At 35.6% G+C, this 16,207-nt stretch overlaps 1 protein-coding gene across 1 annotated transcript; it reads left to right on the top strand.

Annotated features, from left to right (window-relative positions):
* Window positions 1-458: 458 nt before the first annotated feature.
* sult4a1 (sulfotransferase family 4A, member 1) lies at window positions 459-15,601 on the top strand. Its single transcript, XM_067391573.1, has 7 exons — window positions 459-711; window positions 7,021-7,151; window positions 7,267-7,347; window positions 8,556-8,682; window positions 8,774-8,868; window positions 9,860-9,998; window positions 12,757-15,601. Exons 1-7 carry the CDS (start codon window positions 543-545, stop codon window positions 12,867-12,869), a joined length of 855 nt encoding a protein of 284 aa, XP_067247674.1. The 5' UTR covers window positions 459-542; the 3' UTR covers window positions 12,870-15,601.
* Window positions 15,602-16,207: the final 606 nt, after the last annotated feature.

Genomic DNA, 16,207 nt, shown 5'->3' with positions numbered 1-16,207 from the left:
TGCCAGATACTTATCAAGTTATCGCTATTTAAAACACCCTTTAGTAATTTGATATTCATTTTTATCATTAGCAAATATTATTAGTCTGCATTATAGACCATATAATGCTAAAAATGCATATTTTATGGATTGTAATAGCCTAACAATAGGCCTATTGGCTACTATACAGTGGTATTTAAGTGTACACGCACGATAAAATGTGTGCTAATGACTTGTTGAGCAAAGCTTTATCACTCAGCAAGCACATTTCTATAGTTTTACTTTTAGAAACGTGTTGTTTATTTACATAACTGATGAAGAGCTGGCATGCTCGAGGATCCGCCCCGGACGGCTGGTGCTGATGCTGAGCATCACTGAGAGAATCCCATTACATCATCTCTACTCCACCTGATTGGCTGAAGGTCAATGCGCAAGCAGAGCGGCACGTCTTTGCCAAACAATCAAGGGCTGGTGGATATCAAATGCGACCTCTTCTCCCCGAATCCTTTTTTAAAAAAGAAAACAATCCCTACGAGCTTTTCGTTTTGTAATCGTTTGAAAGCATGGCGGAAAGCGAGGTGGACACGCCGAGCACCCCGATTGAATACGAAAGCAAATACTTCGAGTATCATGGAGTTCGACTCCCTCCTTTCTGCAGGGGCAAGATGGACGAGATCGCCAACTTTTCGTTAAGAAGTAGCGACATATGGATCGTTACATATCCCAAATCAGGTATTAAATCATATACAGTTTACACGTGCATGCTTTCCCTTCATAAAGAGTGCTGTTAACAGAGGTGTTTTACCAAAATAAACGGTCCTCTTGTGCATATTTATTTTTAGACAATATGATTTAGATTGTATCAAAGCATGTTTCAGATAGCTTGTGAATATAATACTATACTATACTATACTAATATGCATAATTATATAGCATGTTTGTTTAGTAAAAATAGCACTTCTAGACTAATAAAGATGTGTTTACTTTAATGTGTCTCATCAATGGCCTGGATGGCATTGGCTATATTATTAGTTTCAAATAAGAATCATTTTCAAAGTGTTATGAAACCAGTCTGACCCACCTAATCATGTCCACCCTGAGAGTCTGATGGCCACCTTGCATCTTGGCCTGTATGAAACTGATTTTGGAACTGAGTTTTATTTTTAAAAATAAGGTGAAAAGTTGCTTATTTTAGAGAATGTGTGATGTTTGGCTAATGAGAATGATAAATCAGAACTGGGTGTGTTTGTATTGTGTGTTGATGTGAAATAAAAACAGCAAGACGAAACGTTTGCCATGCCCACACGTGTTCATTCACTGCAGAGGCGCTGTTTCCTATTAGGATGTAATGCTCCCTCTCCCACGCATGCTTGTTGCTATGTCGATTTACTTGTGTAATAAGTCAGCTGAATCAAATGCATTTTTGCAGAACTCTTTTTTGTTGTCCTGCACAGTGTTGGGGGTAACCCATTACAAGTTACACAATCAGATTACTTTTTCAAGTAGCTAATAAAGTAACGTATTACTTTTTCAATTTACAACAAAATATGTAAGTTACTTTTTCACATTTATTCACTGACAGCTCTCCTGTCCCCATGTTGAGAGAAATAAAGTGCAGAGGTGTTGTGTGCTCTGTGTGAATATGATGGGTATTGTAGTTCTAGACTAAATGTGGACATGCATTTACTCATCTAACTTGCAAGAAAACATTCAGTATTCCTCAAAATGAATAAAAATAGTGAAGTCTCAGAATTTTATGCAAACCTGTAATAATTAACTATATTAAATTACACAAATATACTTTATGTATTTTATCTAACTTTAAAGCTGCAGTCCGTAACTTTTTTTGGTTAAAATATTCCAAAATCAATTTTTGAGCAAGTACATAATCAGCCAGTGCTCAAAACTCCTTGTTTACCGTATCCCAATTCACAACAGTAAGCTTGTAATAATGTGTTCTAATCTTAGTGGTACTGGTAGGTTTCCGTGGGAAATTAAAGGGTTAGTTTACCCAAAAACGATTTATTACTTACCATCATGCCGTTCCACACCCGTAAGACCTTCATTCATCTTCAGAACACAAATTAAGATATTTTAGTTAAAATCCGATGGCTCAGTGATGCCTCCATGGGGAGCAATGGACACTTCCTCTCTCAAGATCCATAAAGGTACCAAAAACATATTTAAATTGGTTCATGTGAGTACAGTTGTTCAATATTAATATTATAAAGTGACGAGAAGACTTATTTAGTGATGGCCGATTTCAAAACACTGCTTCATGAAGCATCAGAGCACAAGTAAATCAGTGTGTCGAATTATGATTCGGATCGCGTTTCAAACTGCCAACAGCTGAAATCACGTGACTTTGGTGCTCCGATCAGCATATTTGACACACTGATTCACTGTGCTCTGATGCTTCCTGAAGCATTGTTTTGAAATCGGCCATCACTAAATAAGTCGTTATTTTGTTATTTTTGGCGCTCCAAAAATATTCTCATCGCTTTATAATATTAATATTGAACCACTGTGCTCACATGAACCAATTTAAATATGTTTTTAGTACCTCTATGGATCTTGAGAGAGGAAGTGTCCATTGCACCCTATGGAGGCCTCACGGAGCCAACGGATTTCAAGTAAAATATCTTAATTTGTGTTCTGAAGATTAATGAAGGTCTTAAGGGTGTGAAACGGCATGAGGGTAAGTAATAAATGACAGAATTTTCATTTTTGGGTGAACTAACCCTTTAACGCATGACGCCATTCATCTTTGCGTCATTATGTCACGTATGTTAAAGAAGGAGTCCCATCTATATATCACATGTGAGGATGCTGCAGGTGGCAGATCATTTTCAGCCTTTTCTCACAGCAGCTGGAATAATTAAATGTATCATTTTGATGGCGGATTGTATGGTATGACAAATTAACGTAAGATATTAGACTGTACAGAAATTAAAATCTACAGGTAACTTAACGCTAATAGACATTAAATACACAGTCACGCAGTGCTGATGTTGTTAACATTAACAATTTGAGAACAAAGTATAACAGTAATAATAATTTGCACAGTTTGATGTGATTTGAGCTAAGCGATCATTAGATTTAATCACCATTGGCAGTGGGGTTTATTTTTTTCTCAGTTGGTCAAAACAAATGTGGCAGACATGTTATTTACCCATTTAGAGGAAATTTTCCGGTGAAAATTCTTATTTTGGTCATACTTCCAAGACTACAATCTCTGATTCTGAAGTGCGGTCACTTCTCCCACTTGTGATACGATCAACCAAAATGCATCTTAATGCCAGGTGGAAACAGGGCCTTGGTGTGAAAGGGTCTTTACATTTGCCAAAAATATTACTTTTTTTGTTGTTATTAAAAAAACAAATAAGCCAGCTCAGCCCAGGTGAGGAAAAGTAATGCAAAAGTAAGGTAACTCATTACTTTTCATAAAAAGTAACTAAGTAATGCAATTAGTTACTTTTTAGGGAGTAACACAATATTGTAATGCATTACTTTTAAAAGTAACTTTCCCCAACAATCCTGTATTAAAAAAGCAAGGTAGCCTGGAACATGCATATGCATTACATTAATTTCAAACCTGCTTGCACTTGAGAAGCCAAACACAAAACCATCCTTGGCCTGTAAACAACATCAGGATGGTCTAATGATATCTAAGTGAATGCAGTTGTTTATCTACCATGATTGTGCAGAAGAATTGAGAGACAGACAGACAGCAGTGAGAGATTAATGATGGTGTGAGGGTCTGAAATGGCTGGTCTTTGCAGAGTATGTTGTGTCGCACCAGCTGTGTAATTGAGTTCGTAGAGCTGAGGGAAGGCCGAGCTCTGCTGCGTTACACACTGAAATGTGTGTCTCCAGCGGGCTGTGATGGATGACAGGTCAATAGAGTCACACGTTGCACTGCCAGTCGAATCTGCAGAGTAAACAGACATTGTCTTGTTGATAGTTGTGGGAATGGAGGAGTCAAATATTACAAGCTTCTAGATACTTCTCAGGCTTTTTATAATTAGATTAAAGTCCCCCTGTGGTGAAAATCAAGTTTTTAATGTTGTTTATACGTCTATGTGGTGTTTTTAATGTGCTTTTTAAGACAAACAATGTGCAAATTCATCAGTGAATGCCGTTGCTGAGTATTTTCTCTTTAAAACGGCAGTGAATCAAAGACAGTCTCCAAAAATGTGGTTTGAAATCACTGGTGTTTCTGACGTCACAAACTTGTAACCAATCATGTCAATGGTGTGAGTGTGTGGAGGCGGGGTTAATTTGCATATTTATACTGAATGAGGCAAGGGTGTAGAGTTATATTCAAGCTATTTTAAGGCATGAAGTCCATAATAAATATTTTTAATGTTTTACCTGACTCTTATTTTGTTTTTTTATTTAAACATTTTCCCAATTACAATAATAAAGCCTGGAAATTTCTAAAATGATAGTGTAAATAAAAACAAAATCAATTGAGGAAGTCTGATCGTGCATCAAGCTTAAGATAATGTTTCATTTTAAATGACTTGTTTTCTAGTCCAGTGGGAGGAAGTGGCCCGAGGGTCATGTGACTTTGCTGGTGTGTTTTCTTGGAACAGATTTATTTTGTACACAAAAATCTTTTGCAAATCAAACACATTCTCCTTTTTTCATCACTTGTGTTTGAGTGTCAGGAAAAGAGTGAAATTGATTTAAAATGGATTTATAAACCCACGTCATTGTTGTACCCTCCTTATGTTTGTTATGCCCTTAATATCCTGGATTCATAAATCTGTTCCAGATCTATAAAGTAGTTAACACAAGACTGTTTACATAATTATTCTAGGAATCTGTGCAAATCAAGTTTTTTGCCTAACAGTATTAAAAATAAATTTGAGAGAGAGATCTGGTGGGGTTGTATTTATGTGTTTCTATATATGTTGTTCCTGTGAAAGTAAGCGTGCAGAATTTAATGTTCTGTAATCATCATTAATGATGTACTAAATCCAATCAATGAGATTTCAATGTACAGTAATGGCCTAAAGTGATTTGTTTTTAATGACCCTGCAAGTTCAATGAAACCATCAAAATATGAGGGAAACAGTATATATTTCTTAAATATTTTAAATATGAGGGAAGAATAAAACACTAAACTTGGTAAAGGTGTTTATCAGACAAAATTATTTGGCAAAAACTACAGCTACAGGTTTTATTTTACTATGCAAAAGCGCACAGGAAAAACATACATTGACTACAACATGATCAGTTATTAATATTTCATTGGTTCTCTCTTGTTTTTGCATGTGTTCATAATTTTTTGTATGACAGCCTTGACAAAAATGATGTCTGTACAGACTGTTTCATTGCATTATAACAAACAATTGACTCCAAGCAACTATGCAATATGATTACAAAATCTTTAACAAAGTTTTAATAATATCTTAATAATGGGTAAAGATGTCAATTTTCCTAGGAGGACAGACATCACTTTTGGCCCACTAGTGTATATGATTTCCAACAAAAAAAAAACAAAAAAAAAAAACAATACATTTAAAGCATTTAGCTAATTCTGATGCTGCTTTGTACACTACATCCAGCCAAACCAAATTCTACACTAACTGTATAACCATACTAATAGTTATATATAGATCAAATTAATGCTTGTAAGAAAGTTTAATGGAGAACCTCAACTGGCTATATGTCATTTGAGGTTGATACCCCAGTTGTAAGAGATTAGCGTTATGTTATATGGTTAAATTATATAATTACGATAAAAAATGCATTTTTAACTCAGTTGATCAGGGCTTTCTCTAAAGGTGTTGATGATTTTAGGGATCACCTGTGATTTCAACTGAGGGGGATTACATACATTTAGCATAACTTGATTTTTCTTTTATGAGGGAGGGCCCATCAGAAGGCATTATGTGTTCTGTTATTTAATGAAGTTAATTTATCCTGTCCGCTTTCAAATCAGCCAAGAGTAAACAAAGCTGCTCAGTGAGAGTGAAAGAGACGCATTATGATAATTTCAAGGTCATATTTGCATTTTGCCTTTGTTTTGTGTTCCAGTAACGCCTGAAAACTCCTTGTCTAGTCAAAAAATACGAGTTATGCTGAATTGGCAAAAGAATCTCTTCTCCTCAACTAAACGGAAGATGTTCACATGCAGGCCTGCTCTTTTAATCTGAAATGGGCAAAAATAAGAAGTGAAAGAGGACACCGATATGCTTCCACAGACATACACACACACACAAAAAGAGAAAATAAAATCTACTTGATTATATACACTTACTGCGACCAGTACTTGCATTTTCAGGCTACTTAAGAGGATCCAAATAAAATTTGTCATGCTTCAAGGCTCTTGTGTCAGTTGTCTAATGCTTGTCATGTGTTTAAAACAGATCTGTCCATTCCAGAATTACTCTTACAATTGATTTGTTAAGGCTAATAAATATTACATTTGTACATGTTTTCTTGGAATGTGACATCTTCCTTTTGGTCAGTACATTAAACAAAATATCCTTTTATTAACGTCAAAGCTAAATGTCAGAACAACCTTTTTTTTTTTTTTTTTTTTTGCAGAAGTTTTTCCTGTAGTGTGAAGACACTTTAATAATCTAAAGAAACCTTTGTGCAATGGAAAGTTTCCATGGATGTTAAAAGCTCTTCATGGAACCATTGATGTGTTTGGCAGATTGGGAAAGCGGAAGCCTGACTAAACAATTAACACATAAAAATGCCAAGGCTTTTACAAAACGAATAGCCCAAACTGTCATTTTAGCTCCTCACCCATTGAAATCAACACCTTCTGTGAAGCATGATGGAAACTGAGTTGCTCCTCATCAGCTGGGATGGTCAAAACTGAAAGAAATAAAATAATGATTATCAAAAAAAAACAAAAAACTAAAGAATGGCTTTAAACCATTGGGGTTGCAGGTCAATCTATATTTAGGCAAATGCATGTGTTTGCAAATGAAAAGTAAAGTGCAGCAGGCAAAGCCATCTTTGTACCATCAATAATACATCCGATATGACTTTCCTTCCTTCCTCTCACGCACATAGGTACGAGTTTGTTACAGGAGGTGGTGTATCTGGTGAGCCAGGGTGCGGACCCAGATGAGATCGGGCTCATGAATATTGATGAGCAGCTTCCTGTGTTGGAATACCCACAGCCGGGTCTGGAGATTATCCAGGTAAACTCTCTCTCTCACATGCACATATTTACCAAAACTGTGGCCTTCAACATGAAAATGCTGACCTCTGACCTCTTTGACTGATGAACTGCAGTTTTATTTTGTGTTTCTGTAGGAACTGACATCACCTCGTCTGATCAAAAGCCACCTGCCGTACCGTTTCCTCCCCACAGCGATGCACAATGGAGAAGGCAAGGTCAGCTGTAACACACAATACAACATATTAATCATGACTTCAAGTTTGACTTGACCTCCAGTTGTCCATTAGGGCACACGCAACTTTCTCTATTATTATACATACCATTAATACTAGGGCTGTTATCAGAAAATTGAGCTCTCTTTTGTGTTTGAACAAACAAAATTATGCCAAAACGGCCATTTTGTTAAATATCCTCATAAGCACAGTCTTAAATGAGTTAAATAAAGTCTTAAAATGACTGTAAAGCGTGTGAGGACATCGGATGTGTATCAGATCCGCGTCATGTGCGTCAGATCTTAAAGTGACAGCAGCCTAATTAACCTGCTGCTGTGATGTCTGTCATTAATGTTAATCAAAGAACAAAAGACAAAAAAAATCACTTACTGCTCTTGACTGAATAACTTTTTAGCTTTAATAAGAAGTAATCTATATTAAATGTATAATTTATGCAGTGAAGACTGTGAAGTTTTCGATAACTTTATTAAATTTCTGTATATTTCCTACCTGTTAGATCAAATATGTAAAATATACTGTCTTTATGTTGTTTCTACACTAATTTGAAGATTAAATGTGAAATTATTACAATATAGAAATATATTAAAAACTTCAACGTTAGGTGCGATTAATCGTGATTAATCACAGAAAAAAATGTGCTTAATTAGTTACATTTTTTAAAGCGATTTACAGCACTAATTAATACCTTTAATCAACAAGGATGTGACAGTATTTATAACATTACAAAAGATTTCTGTTTCAAATAAGTTCTTTTGACATTTCTATTCATCAAAGAATCCTGAAAAATAAAATGTTTCACAGTTTCCACAAATATAATAAGTGGCACAAATGTTCTCAACATTGGAAAAAATAAGAAATGTTGAGCAGCAAATCAGTATATTAGAATGAAGGATCATGTGACAGTAGTGATGCTGTAAATTCAACTTTGCCATAAATGACATTTTAAACTATATTAAAAATAGAAAACAGTTATTTTAAATTATAAAAATATTTCACAATATTACTTTTTAACTGTATTTTTGATCTAATAAAAGCAGCCTTGGTGAGCAGAAGAGTAGTACAGTAGTGTATAATGGATTGCATTTTACATTTGTATTTTGATTTTCTTATAGTGTGAACACTTATCATCAGTGATTCACTTTTTGTATACATTTTGCTATAAATATTCCTTACACAAACATGTCCTCTAGGTGATATATATGGCCAGGAACCCTAAAGACCTGGTGGTGTCCTACTACCAGTTTCATCGCTCTTTACGAACCATGAGCTACCGGGGAACGTTCCAGGAGTTCTGCAGGCGATTCATGAATGACAAGTGTGAGTAAGAGACATGACACAAAAGTGACAGATTTGCTCAAAAGAAAAATATATGATAATGTACTTTTTGTCTGTTCTTGTGTCTCTGTAGTGGGATACGGTTCCTGGTTTGAGCATGTTCAGGAGTTCTGGGAGCACCGCATGGACTCTAATGTTCTCTTTTTGAAATATGAGGACATGTACAAGGTACTACCTACACTGACACATTTTAACCTCCACACATCACACTTGGTTACATTTCATCCCTGACAGTTCCTAGGAAGTTTGATAGTAGAGTATGTATGTATGCATGGGGAATCACTCATAGTCAGTCTGCTTGAATGTTTCCATATCTTTATGGGGTAATGCGATTAGGAGAGTTCAGAGTCCAGAAGGAAACCACAAACAGACAAACAGAGACACGCTTCATGTGACTGAGGAAACAGACTAATGTATAGAAACATGTAAATAGGACACCATGTTCCAGTAGCCTGTGGTTCATGATGCAATTAGAGGTCAGAGAGACTATATGCTGAACATAAGGGATATTATATAAGTTATTATATAAGTTAAATAATAAACTAAAATAACATAAAATATAAAAACAATAACAAAAGTTCCTTAATTATCATTAATTCAGCAATTATTTGAAATCATATTCTCTCTCTATTTTCATATGTGAAATCATTATAATATTAATTAAACTGAAATTATCAATTAATAGACTGATAAAATATAATAATAATTATTATTAAACTGTGAATTGTTTCTTAATTTAGTTTGAATTAACTGTACTTTTATTTGTACAGTTATTAATTTAACTCACCAACTGTAAATTAATGTAGTTTATTTTAATTCACTGTATTGAATTAAACTGATTGATTATTGGAACTATTGTTTATATAGTGCATATCAGTGCAACTAATTTGACAGAAAATAAAGTTGCGCATAAATAAATTGGTCGCTTTGCATAATGTTCTTTTAGCAATTTCATTTTTTTGGACACAGAACAGCTGGTAGATAAAGTCACCTGCACCTTGAGGTGCCTGAAATCATTTGAAAACTAAAGTGAATTATGTAAGCCTATTACATGTTATCTGTGTAAGACCAAGGTATGAGTCATAATTACATAACAGAAAGATTGTCATTCTCTGTTTCTCTCCACCTTTTCTGCGGCCTGTAATCGTTCACTCTGGAGGATCTGGGGAACCTGGTGGAGCAGCTGGCTCGATTTCTGGGTATTGCGTGTGATAAAGCCCAGCTGGAGGGCATGGTGGAGAGCTGTAACCAACTCATTGAGCAGTGCTGCAACTCTGAAGCCCTGTCCATCTACAGGGGTAAGAGACACATGACTGGAGTACAAGGGGGTGCTCGAAGGTATAAAAGGGGTGTGTGGCAAGGCTAAGGGTACAGTCAGCAGACTGTTATGCAAAAGAAACATCTGCACTAAGCATGGACAAGTTGGTGAAAGGACTGCCAGAGCCAGATAAACGTAAAGCAGACGATGAATCTACGTGCCTACAACAGACGTGAGTGGCGTGACGAGACAAAAGCAAATAGAACCCATTTTAATCAGTGATGCTGTCTACACTGGATGTGGTGCAACATGACAAACCCCAATGGAAAACTAAAGACTTTATATACAGAAAGACGGTTCACTCCTATTACTATGAATGGGAGAAAGTGCAACTCGCAATATGGCGGAATAAGTCCCGCCTTCTAAGTTAAAGAGCCAATTGCTGATTGGTAAATCAGGTCACTGCAGCTGCGGTTAGAAGCTCCGGTTGCTACAGAAAGAGTCACATGTGTTCTGAGACACATGCTTAGGACTGCGCATTAGCTTGGTCCAGCCTGAAAAATGCATTTTTTGGTCATGATTTGAGCATTTAGAAACAAAATTTATGACCATTGTTGTCAGATTTCATTGGTGATGTCAAATATGACATTTAATTGTAAGCTTCGCGAACAGTTTTGGAGAATTTGATGTTTCTCCATTCAAAGAGATACAAGCTGTACTTGCATGCCAGAGAAGCGCTTCAAAGATGGCCGCCGAGTGAAATGACTTTTCTTAAAGGGACTTTGAGTAAACTGAATGCCCTGTTCTATTTCTGACATAGACCTACTACTACTGACACAAAAAAAAAAGGATGGATTTGCAATGTTCACTTTGTCGCATCCAGTATAGACAGCCTCATCAAGATAACCCTAAACCAAAAAGGGAAACCGGAAGAGAACTGTGGACATACAAAGCAAGCAGCGCTTGCTTTTTCCACTGTTTACACCAGTCTCGCTCATTAGGATTCAGCTTGTCTGGAGTGCGTTCTCTTTTTACTCCGTTGTTGGTTTGCTTCTATCATCTCCGTTTTTTTCTCGTCTGCTAAACTGAACAGCCAATCAGAGAGAATCTCTCTCACCGATGAGCTCCACTGCCGATTCAACATGCAGAATCGGCCAAAAAAACGTCAATGGCATCTAATTAGAGCCAACCAAAAAAAAAAAAAAAAACGCTCAAAAACAGACCGACATTGCCCAACGGCTGACCGTGAACTTGGTGTATCCCGGGCTTAAGACAGGGTCATTTCTGAGAGTATCTTTATGTTGGTGCATGTACAGGGGGCCGGTGTGGTGAGAAATCGAATCTTCCCAGGAATCACATCTCCTTTAGGACCCCGAGTGATCCCATAGGTTCAACTGGCTTTTAATGCGTAGTATTTTTAATGCCCGATTCCTGCAAATTCACTTTATGATTTGTATAATTTAAAATGTGTTATAATGACCATTAATGTCTTTTAAATTACATGGTTCATATACGTGTATGTAACTGAAGCTATAAGTTGTGAACTCAAACATTTCTCTTTCTTACTGTTTTTAGTTAGCTTATGTACTAGCATAGCGTACATCTACTCAATTAGCCTGCTAGCTTAGCTTATATTATATTAGGTATGTTTTTAGCTTCCAATATCTGTTTGCAGTTTGTTTTATTATGCAATACATTGGCATTTATTTTTATTTTATCATGTTGTTTGTGAACTTAATGTAATGAACATCATACAATAGTGAAATGGGTTATAATTAGTCAAGACATCACAATAACAACTTGTGATCAGGCATTACCGCCTGGGTCCTGAAGGAGACCCGATTCCTGGGGGGACTTGATATTTCATGACACCTGCAGAAGAAGTTTTGGTAACCACTGGTGTTGCTTATTGCTTATACAAGGGAAGGCAGTGCCATCATGTGGTACATATGCAAGGTGCATCTTTATTTTTATGGAAATTTCTGTTGCTATCTGTTGTCTTTGTCCTATTATTTTGTTATTATTCAGTAAACTTTATGTACCCCCTTTATTTTTACATAAAAGATACTATTTGCAATTTATTTTAAATTATTTTATCATTTGCACTTTAGTTCTGTTTTGTTGTTTTCTTGTGTCTTGTTCATTTTTTCTTTTAGTGCATGGATTCTTGGCATGGCATGATGCTGAAAAATCTCACTACATACAGTAGGGACTTATTATAGAAACTGAACATGAAGATGGAAAATGTGTGAGAGAGGTACAGAAGGTGAGTCTTTAAGGAATGATCAGGATTTGAATGCCATAATATTGGTTACCATAGAAAAAAAAAAAAAAATGTGTAAATAAATTAAAATAAAATAATAAAAGGCACTTACAATGCAATTAAACCAAGCCAGCATTCCAGAAGGTATGAAGCAGAAATGTGAAGCTTGTATTTTTGTTGATGCACTTAAATTAAAAATTATTCAGTAAAATTATATTCATTATTTGAGATGTATAGTCATCTAAATTGCCTTACCTGTCTTACTGATATGCTTGGTTGTATCATTTAAAAGTTAGCAGCATTATATGCATGGTATTTAATTTGAAAGATTTCACAGTCAGTGCTTTTTGAAAACACAACTGAGGGATGAATTATTCTCTTCGGCAATCAAAATTCTGCCACAAATAGAGTTTAACTATCACTGAAACCAGAACCTGTCTTTATATCAATACGTTTGTGGGCAATCAATCTGTGCGCCAGCTGTGAGATGATTTGAAATCAAGAGCTCTTCTAACTCTGTTTTCATCTGCTTCAGGTCGTTTTGGGCTTTGGAAGGACATTTTCACTGTGTCCATGAACGAAAAGTTTGATGCCGTTTACCGACAGAAGATGGCCAAGTCTGACCTGACCTTTGACTTTAACCTGTGAGGAAGCGACACTGGACTATCTGCTCAACCAATCAACCCGTTCACCTGCTGTGCTTAATGTCACCTGATGGACGTTCCCCATCCAGAGTTTATCTGTCCATCCCTGCCATCTCTTGCTCATCAATGCTTTCATTAGTTACTCGAAAGTTACTTCTCAGTACAGATACGCGGTCAGTGCTAAGAGGCTTTTTTCTCTCTCTTGTGTATTTGTATAAACATTGCATCAGCAGTGCTAGTCCGAAGTGTAAGCACAGTGCTTGTTGCGTTTGCACATTGTACAGAGCTATTCCATATCCCAAAGGCGCTTATGAAATGTGTATTTATTAAAAATTAGAAATTAAAATGATTTAGACTATATTCTATACGCAAAGCCGTAATGACAAACTCTCAGGAGGATTCTTGAAATCATTGGCTAATAGATGCACCAAATATGCAGTCATCCAATCACAGCTCAGGTCGTGAAAACCTGAGCCTCATGATGAATGCTGATTGGCTCCTGGCCAAAAGATCTTAAAGTATGTGTGGAATATCATTTCGCTTCTTCTTCTTGTGCACCTCTCTTAGTGGCTTCTAGACGGCTTTGACTTATATTCCAGTATGGCTATTCATTGATACTGTAATGAAAGGTAATTCACATCTGTATTTTCATTTTTTAATGTATCACGTCTACATATTTACATCATCCCCCAGGATCATTCATATGAAGATACACTCTGTGTCTGTAGAAAGGAGTAGGAAGGGGATCTTTTTAGAACATTTTACATCAGTTACATGCATATAATGCATCAGAAGTGTTGTTGTGAGCAGATATGAGTTTGTATTTCATCATTATGTCTTGATCAAAGGTATATAAGAAGGGTAAGGTGAACTCAAATACCAGCACTCCTTACAAAGTGACTTATAACCTCACATATCCAACAACTGCTGTGTTCAGAATGGAATACTAGCGTACTATGTACTATAATGTACAGTATGCTATTGTTAAAAATAGTATGTGCAACAGTATGCATTATGCCACTAAATAGATTCAGTAGTATGCCACATTCAGTAGTATGCCACACTGTCACATGACCTCGTTAAGCGCATGTTTAATTTAGAGAGTTGTGTCAGAAAAAATAAAATGGCTATTTTGTTTAAGTTCCTTGTGAGTTTATATTCCGCAATTCTATTTTTTCAGAGTTGTGAGATGTAAACTCTCAATTGAAGCTTCCATTGTTTTCTGTGCAGTGCGCTATGCTTGTTTCCGCCACTAAATAAAAAAATAAAAAGGTAACTGCGACTTTATCACAATTCTGAATTCTTTCTCGCAATTGCGAGTTATAAAGTCTGAATTGTTTGATATAAAGTCAGAATTGTGAGTTATAAAGTCAGAATTGCATGATTTAAACTCGCAACTGCAAATTTAGTCAGAATTGTGTGATATAAACTCACAACTATGAGTTATAAAGTCTGAATTGTTTGATATAAAGTCAGAATTGTGAGTTATAAAGTCAGAATTGTTTGATATAAAGTCAGAATTGTTTGATATAAAGTCAGAATTGTGAGTTATAAAGTCAGAATTGCATGATTTAAACTTGCAACTGCAAATTTAGTCAGAATTGTTTGATATAAAGTCAGAATTGTGAGTTATAAAGTCTGAATTGTTTGATATAAAGTCAGAATTGTGAGTTATAAAGTCAGAATTGCATGATTTAAACTCGCAACTGCAAATTTAGTCAGAATTGTGTGATATAAACTCAGAACTATGAGTTATAAAGTCAGAATTGTGAGTTATAAAGTCAGAATTGTGAGTTATAAAGTCAGAATTGCATGATTTAAACTCGCAACTGCAAATTAAGTCAGAATTGTGATATAAACTCACAACTATGAGTTATAAAGTCTGAACTGTGTGTTATGAAGTCAGAATTGTGAGTTATAAAGTCGCAATTCTGACTTTTTTCCTCGCAATTGCAAGTTTTTTCATGCAATTGTGACTATATCTCACAATTCACAATTAACTCACAATTGCGAGTTTATATCTTGCAATTCTGAGAAAAAAAGTCACAATTGTTAGTTAAAAAGTCGCAATTACCTTATTTTTTATTTAATGGCATAAACAAGCTTCCATAGTGTGTTAATGCACATTTGGAAAAAGGTAGTAGATAATTTGATATTTAAAGCATACAGAAAATTTGCATACTGCGCATAGTATACATACTGTACTTTGTACTATAGAAATAGTAAGAGTAGTATACTAGTATGCTATTTAGGAAACAGCATACGGCTGAATTTGAAATAGCACACTACTCTTATTATTTCTCCCTGTATATTTCTCCCATAGATATAGTATGAGTAGTATCCTATTCTGAATTCAGCCAATCACTTGATTCAGGAAGAGAACTTCTTTTCAAACAGGAGAGAGGCTGTGATGTCATAAAGCTCCGAAACCTCACATCCAATCCGGATGCTGCGTCATCACAGTTACTGAATTTATTCCTCTACACCATTTTGTCTTTCTTCACGCTCACTATCATACCCCTTTCCAGTGCTTATTGTCTCTGGTATTAGCCTATTTCCCCACGTCTTCACTGTGTGGGACTCAACACAAACTCATGTGTATTATTATTGCTGCTCATTCTGCACAGATTTAGTCCTGCTATGCTGTTTTATGTAACTCAACACATTTAGTTTTTTTTTTGGTTTTGTTTTGTTTTTTTCAGTCTTGCTTGCTGGTTTGTTAATAAAGTGACATCTTCAGGCCTTGAAGTTCAGTTTGCCTAATGTTTGTTCTTGCTTTTTTTCTTGCCAAGAGCGTAAATACAACGTATCGAAATTAAAAAAGACAGCTAACACAGCGGCTTAAATCTAAGATAATGGATTAACAACAGTTGGAAACAGAAGCATGCTGAGTACAAAGAGGTTTCTGAACAATCACAGATGGCACCAAAAGGACAAATTAAGTTCCTATGGCAACAAATCAGTGCCTCTGATATACATGTGTCCTTTAATATGCCAATCAGGTATTAAAAAGAAAGCAGTGTAAGCACTACAACATGGAATCGTGTTATTAAAGGAATAGTTTGCCCAAAACTGAACGAATAATCATTTGAGGGTGAACTCTCTTTAATGTTACAAGAGACAAAAGTTACAAGCTTACCCTCTTATAAACATGTTGCTTACAAGCTTACAAAAACAGTCATAACTTATTATTTTTCAACTAAAACCATATTGTCTAATCAGTAACTTTTCATTAATTTGTGAATGTACAAAGGTTTTGAATGTTACCATGTTTTTACCATGCTATTACTTAATCTACCACTTTTTTTATTAATTAAAATTGAGACCTACAGCAAAAACCAG

Source organism: Chanodichthys erythropterus, chromosome 8 (genome assembly GCF_024489055.1).
Source record: "Chanodichthys erythropterus isolate Z2021 chromosome 8, ASM2448905v1, whole genome shotgun sequence".
In the NCBI taxonomy this organism is placed as follows: Eukaryota; Metazoa; Chordata; class Actinopteri; order Cypriniformes; family Xenocyprididae; genus Chanodichthys; species Chanodichthys erythropterus.
This window is presented reverse-complemented; position numbering and strand designations above follow the sequence as displayed.

What these genes read in the sequence shown, in the direction of transcription:
- sult4a1 (XM_067391573.1), top strand. Translation starts at nt 543, where the DNA reads ATGGCGGAAAGCGAGGTGGACACGCCGAGCACCCCGATTGAATACGAA. An exon ending in TGCACAATGGAGAAGGCAAG is followed by an intron (nt 7,348 to 8,555) that starts GTCAGCTGTAAC and finishes CATGTCCTCTAG; the next exon opens with GTGATATATATGGCCAGGAA. An exon ending in AATATGAGGACATGTACAAG is followed by an intron (nt 8,869 to 9,859) that starts GTACTACCTACA and finishes TTCACTCTGGAG; the next exon opens with GATCTGGGGAACCTGGTGGA.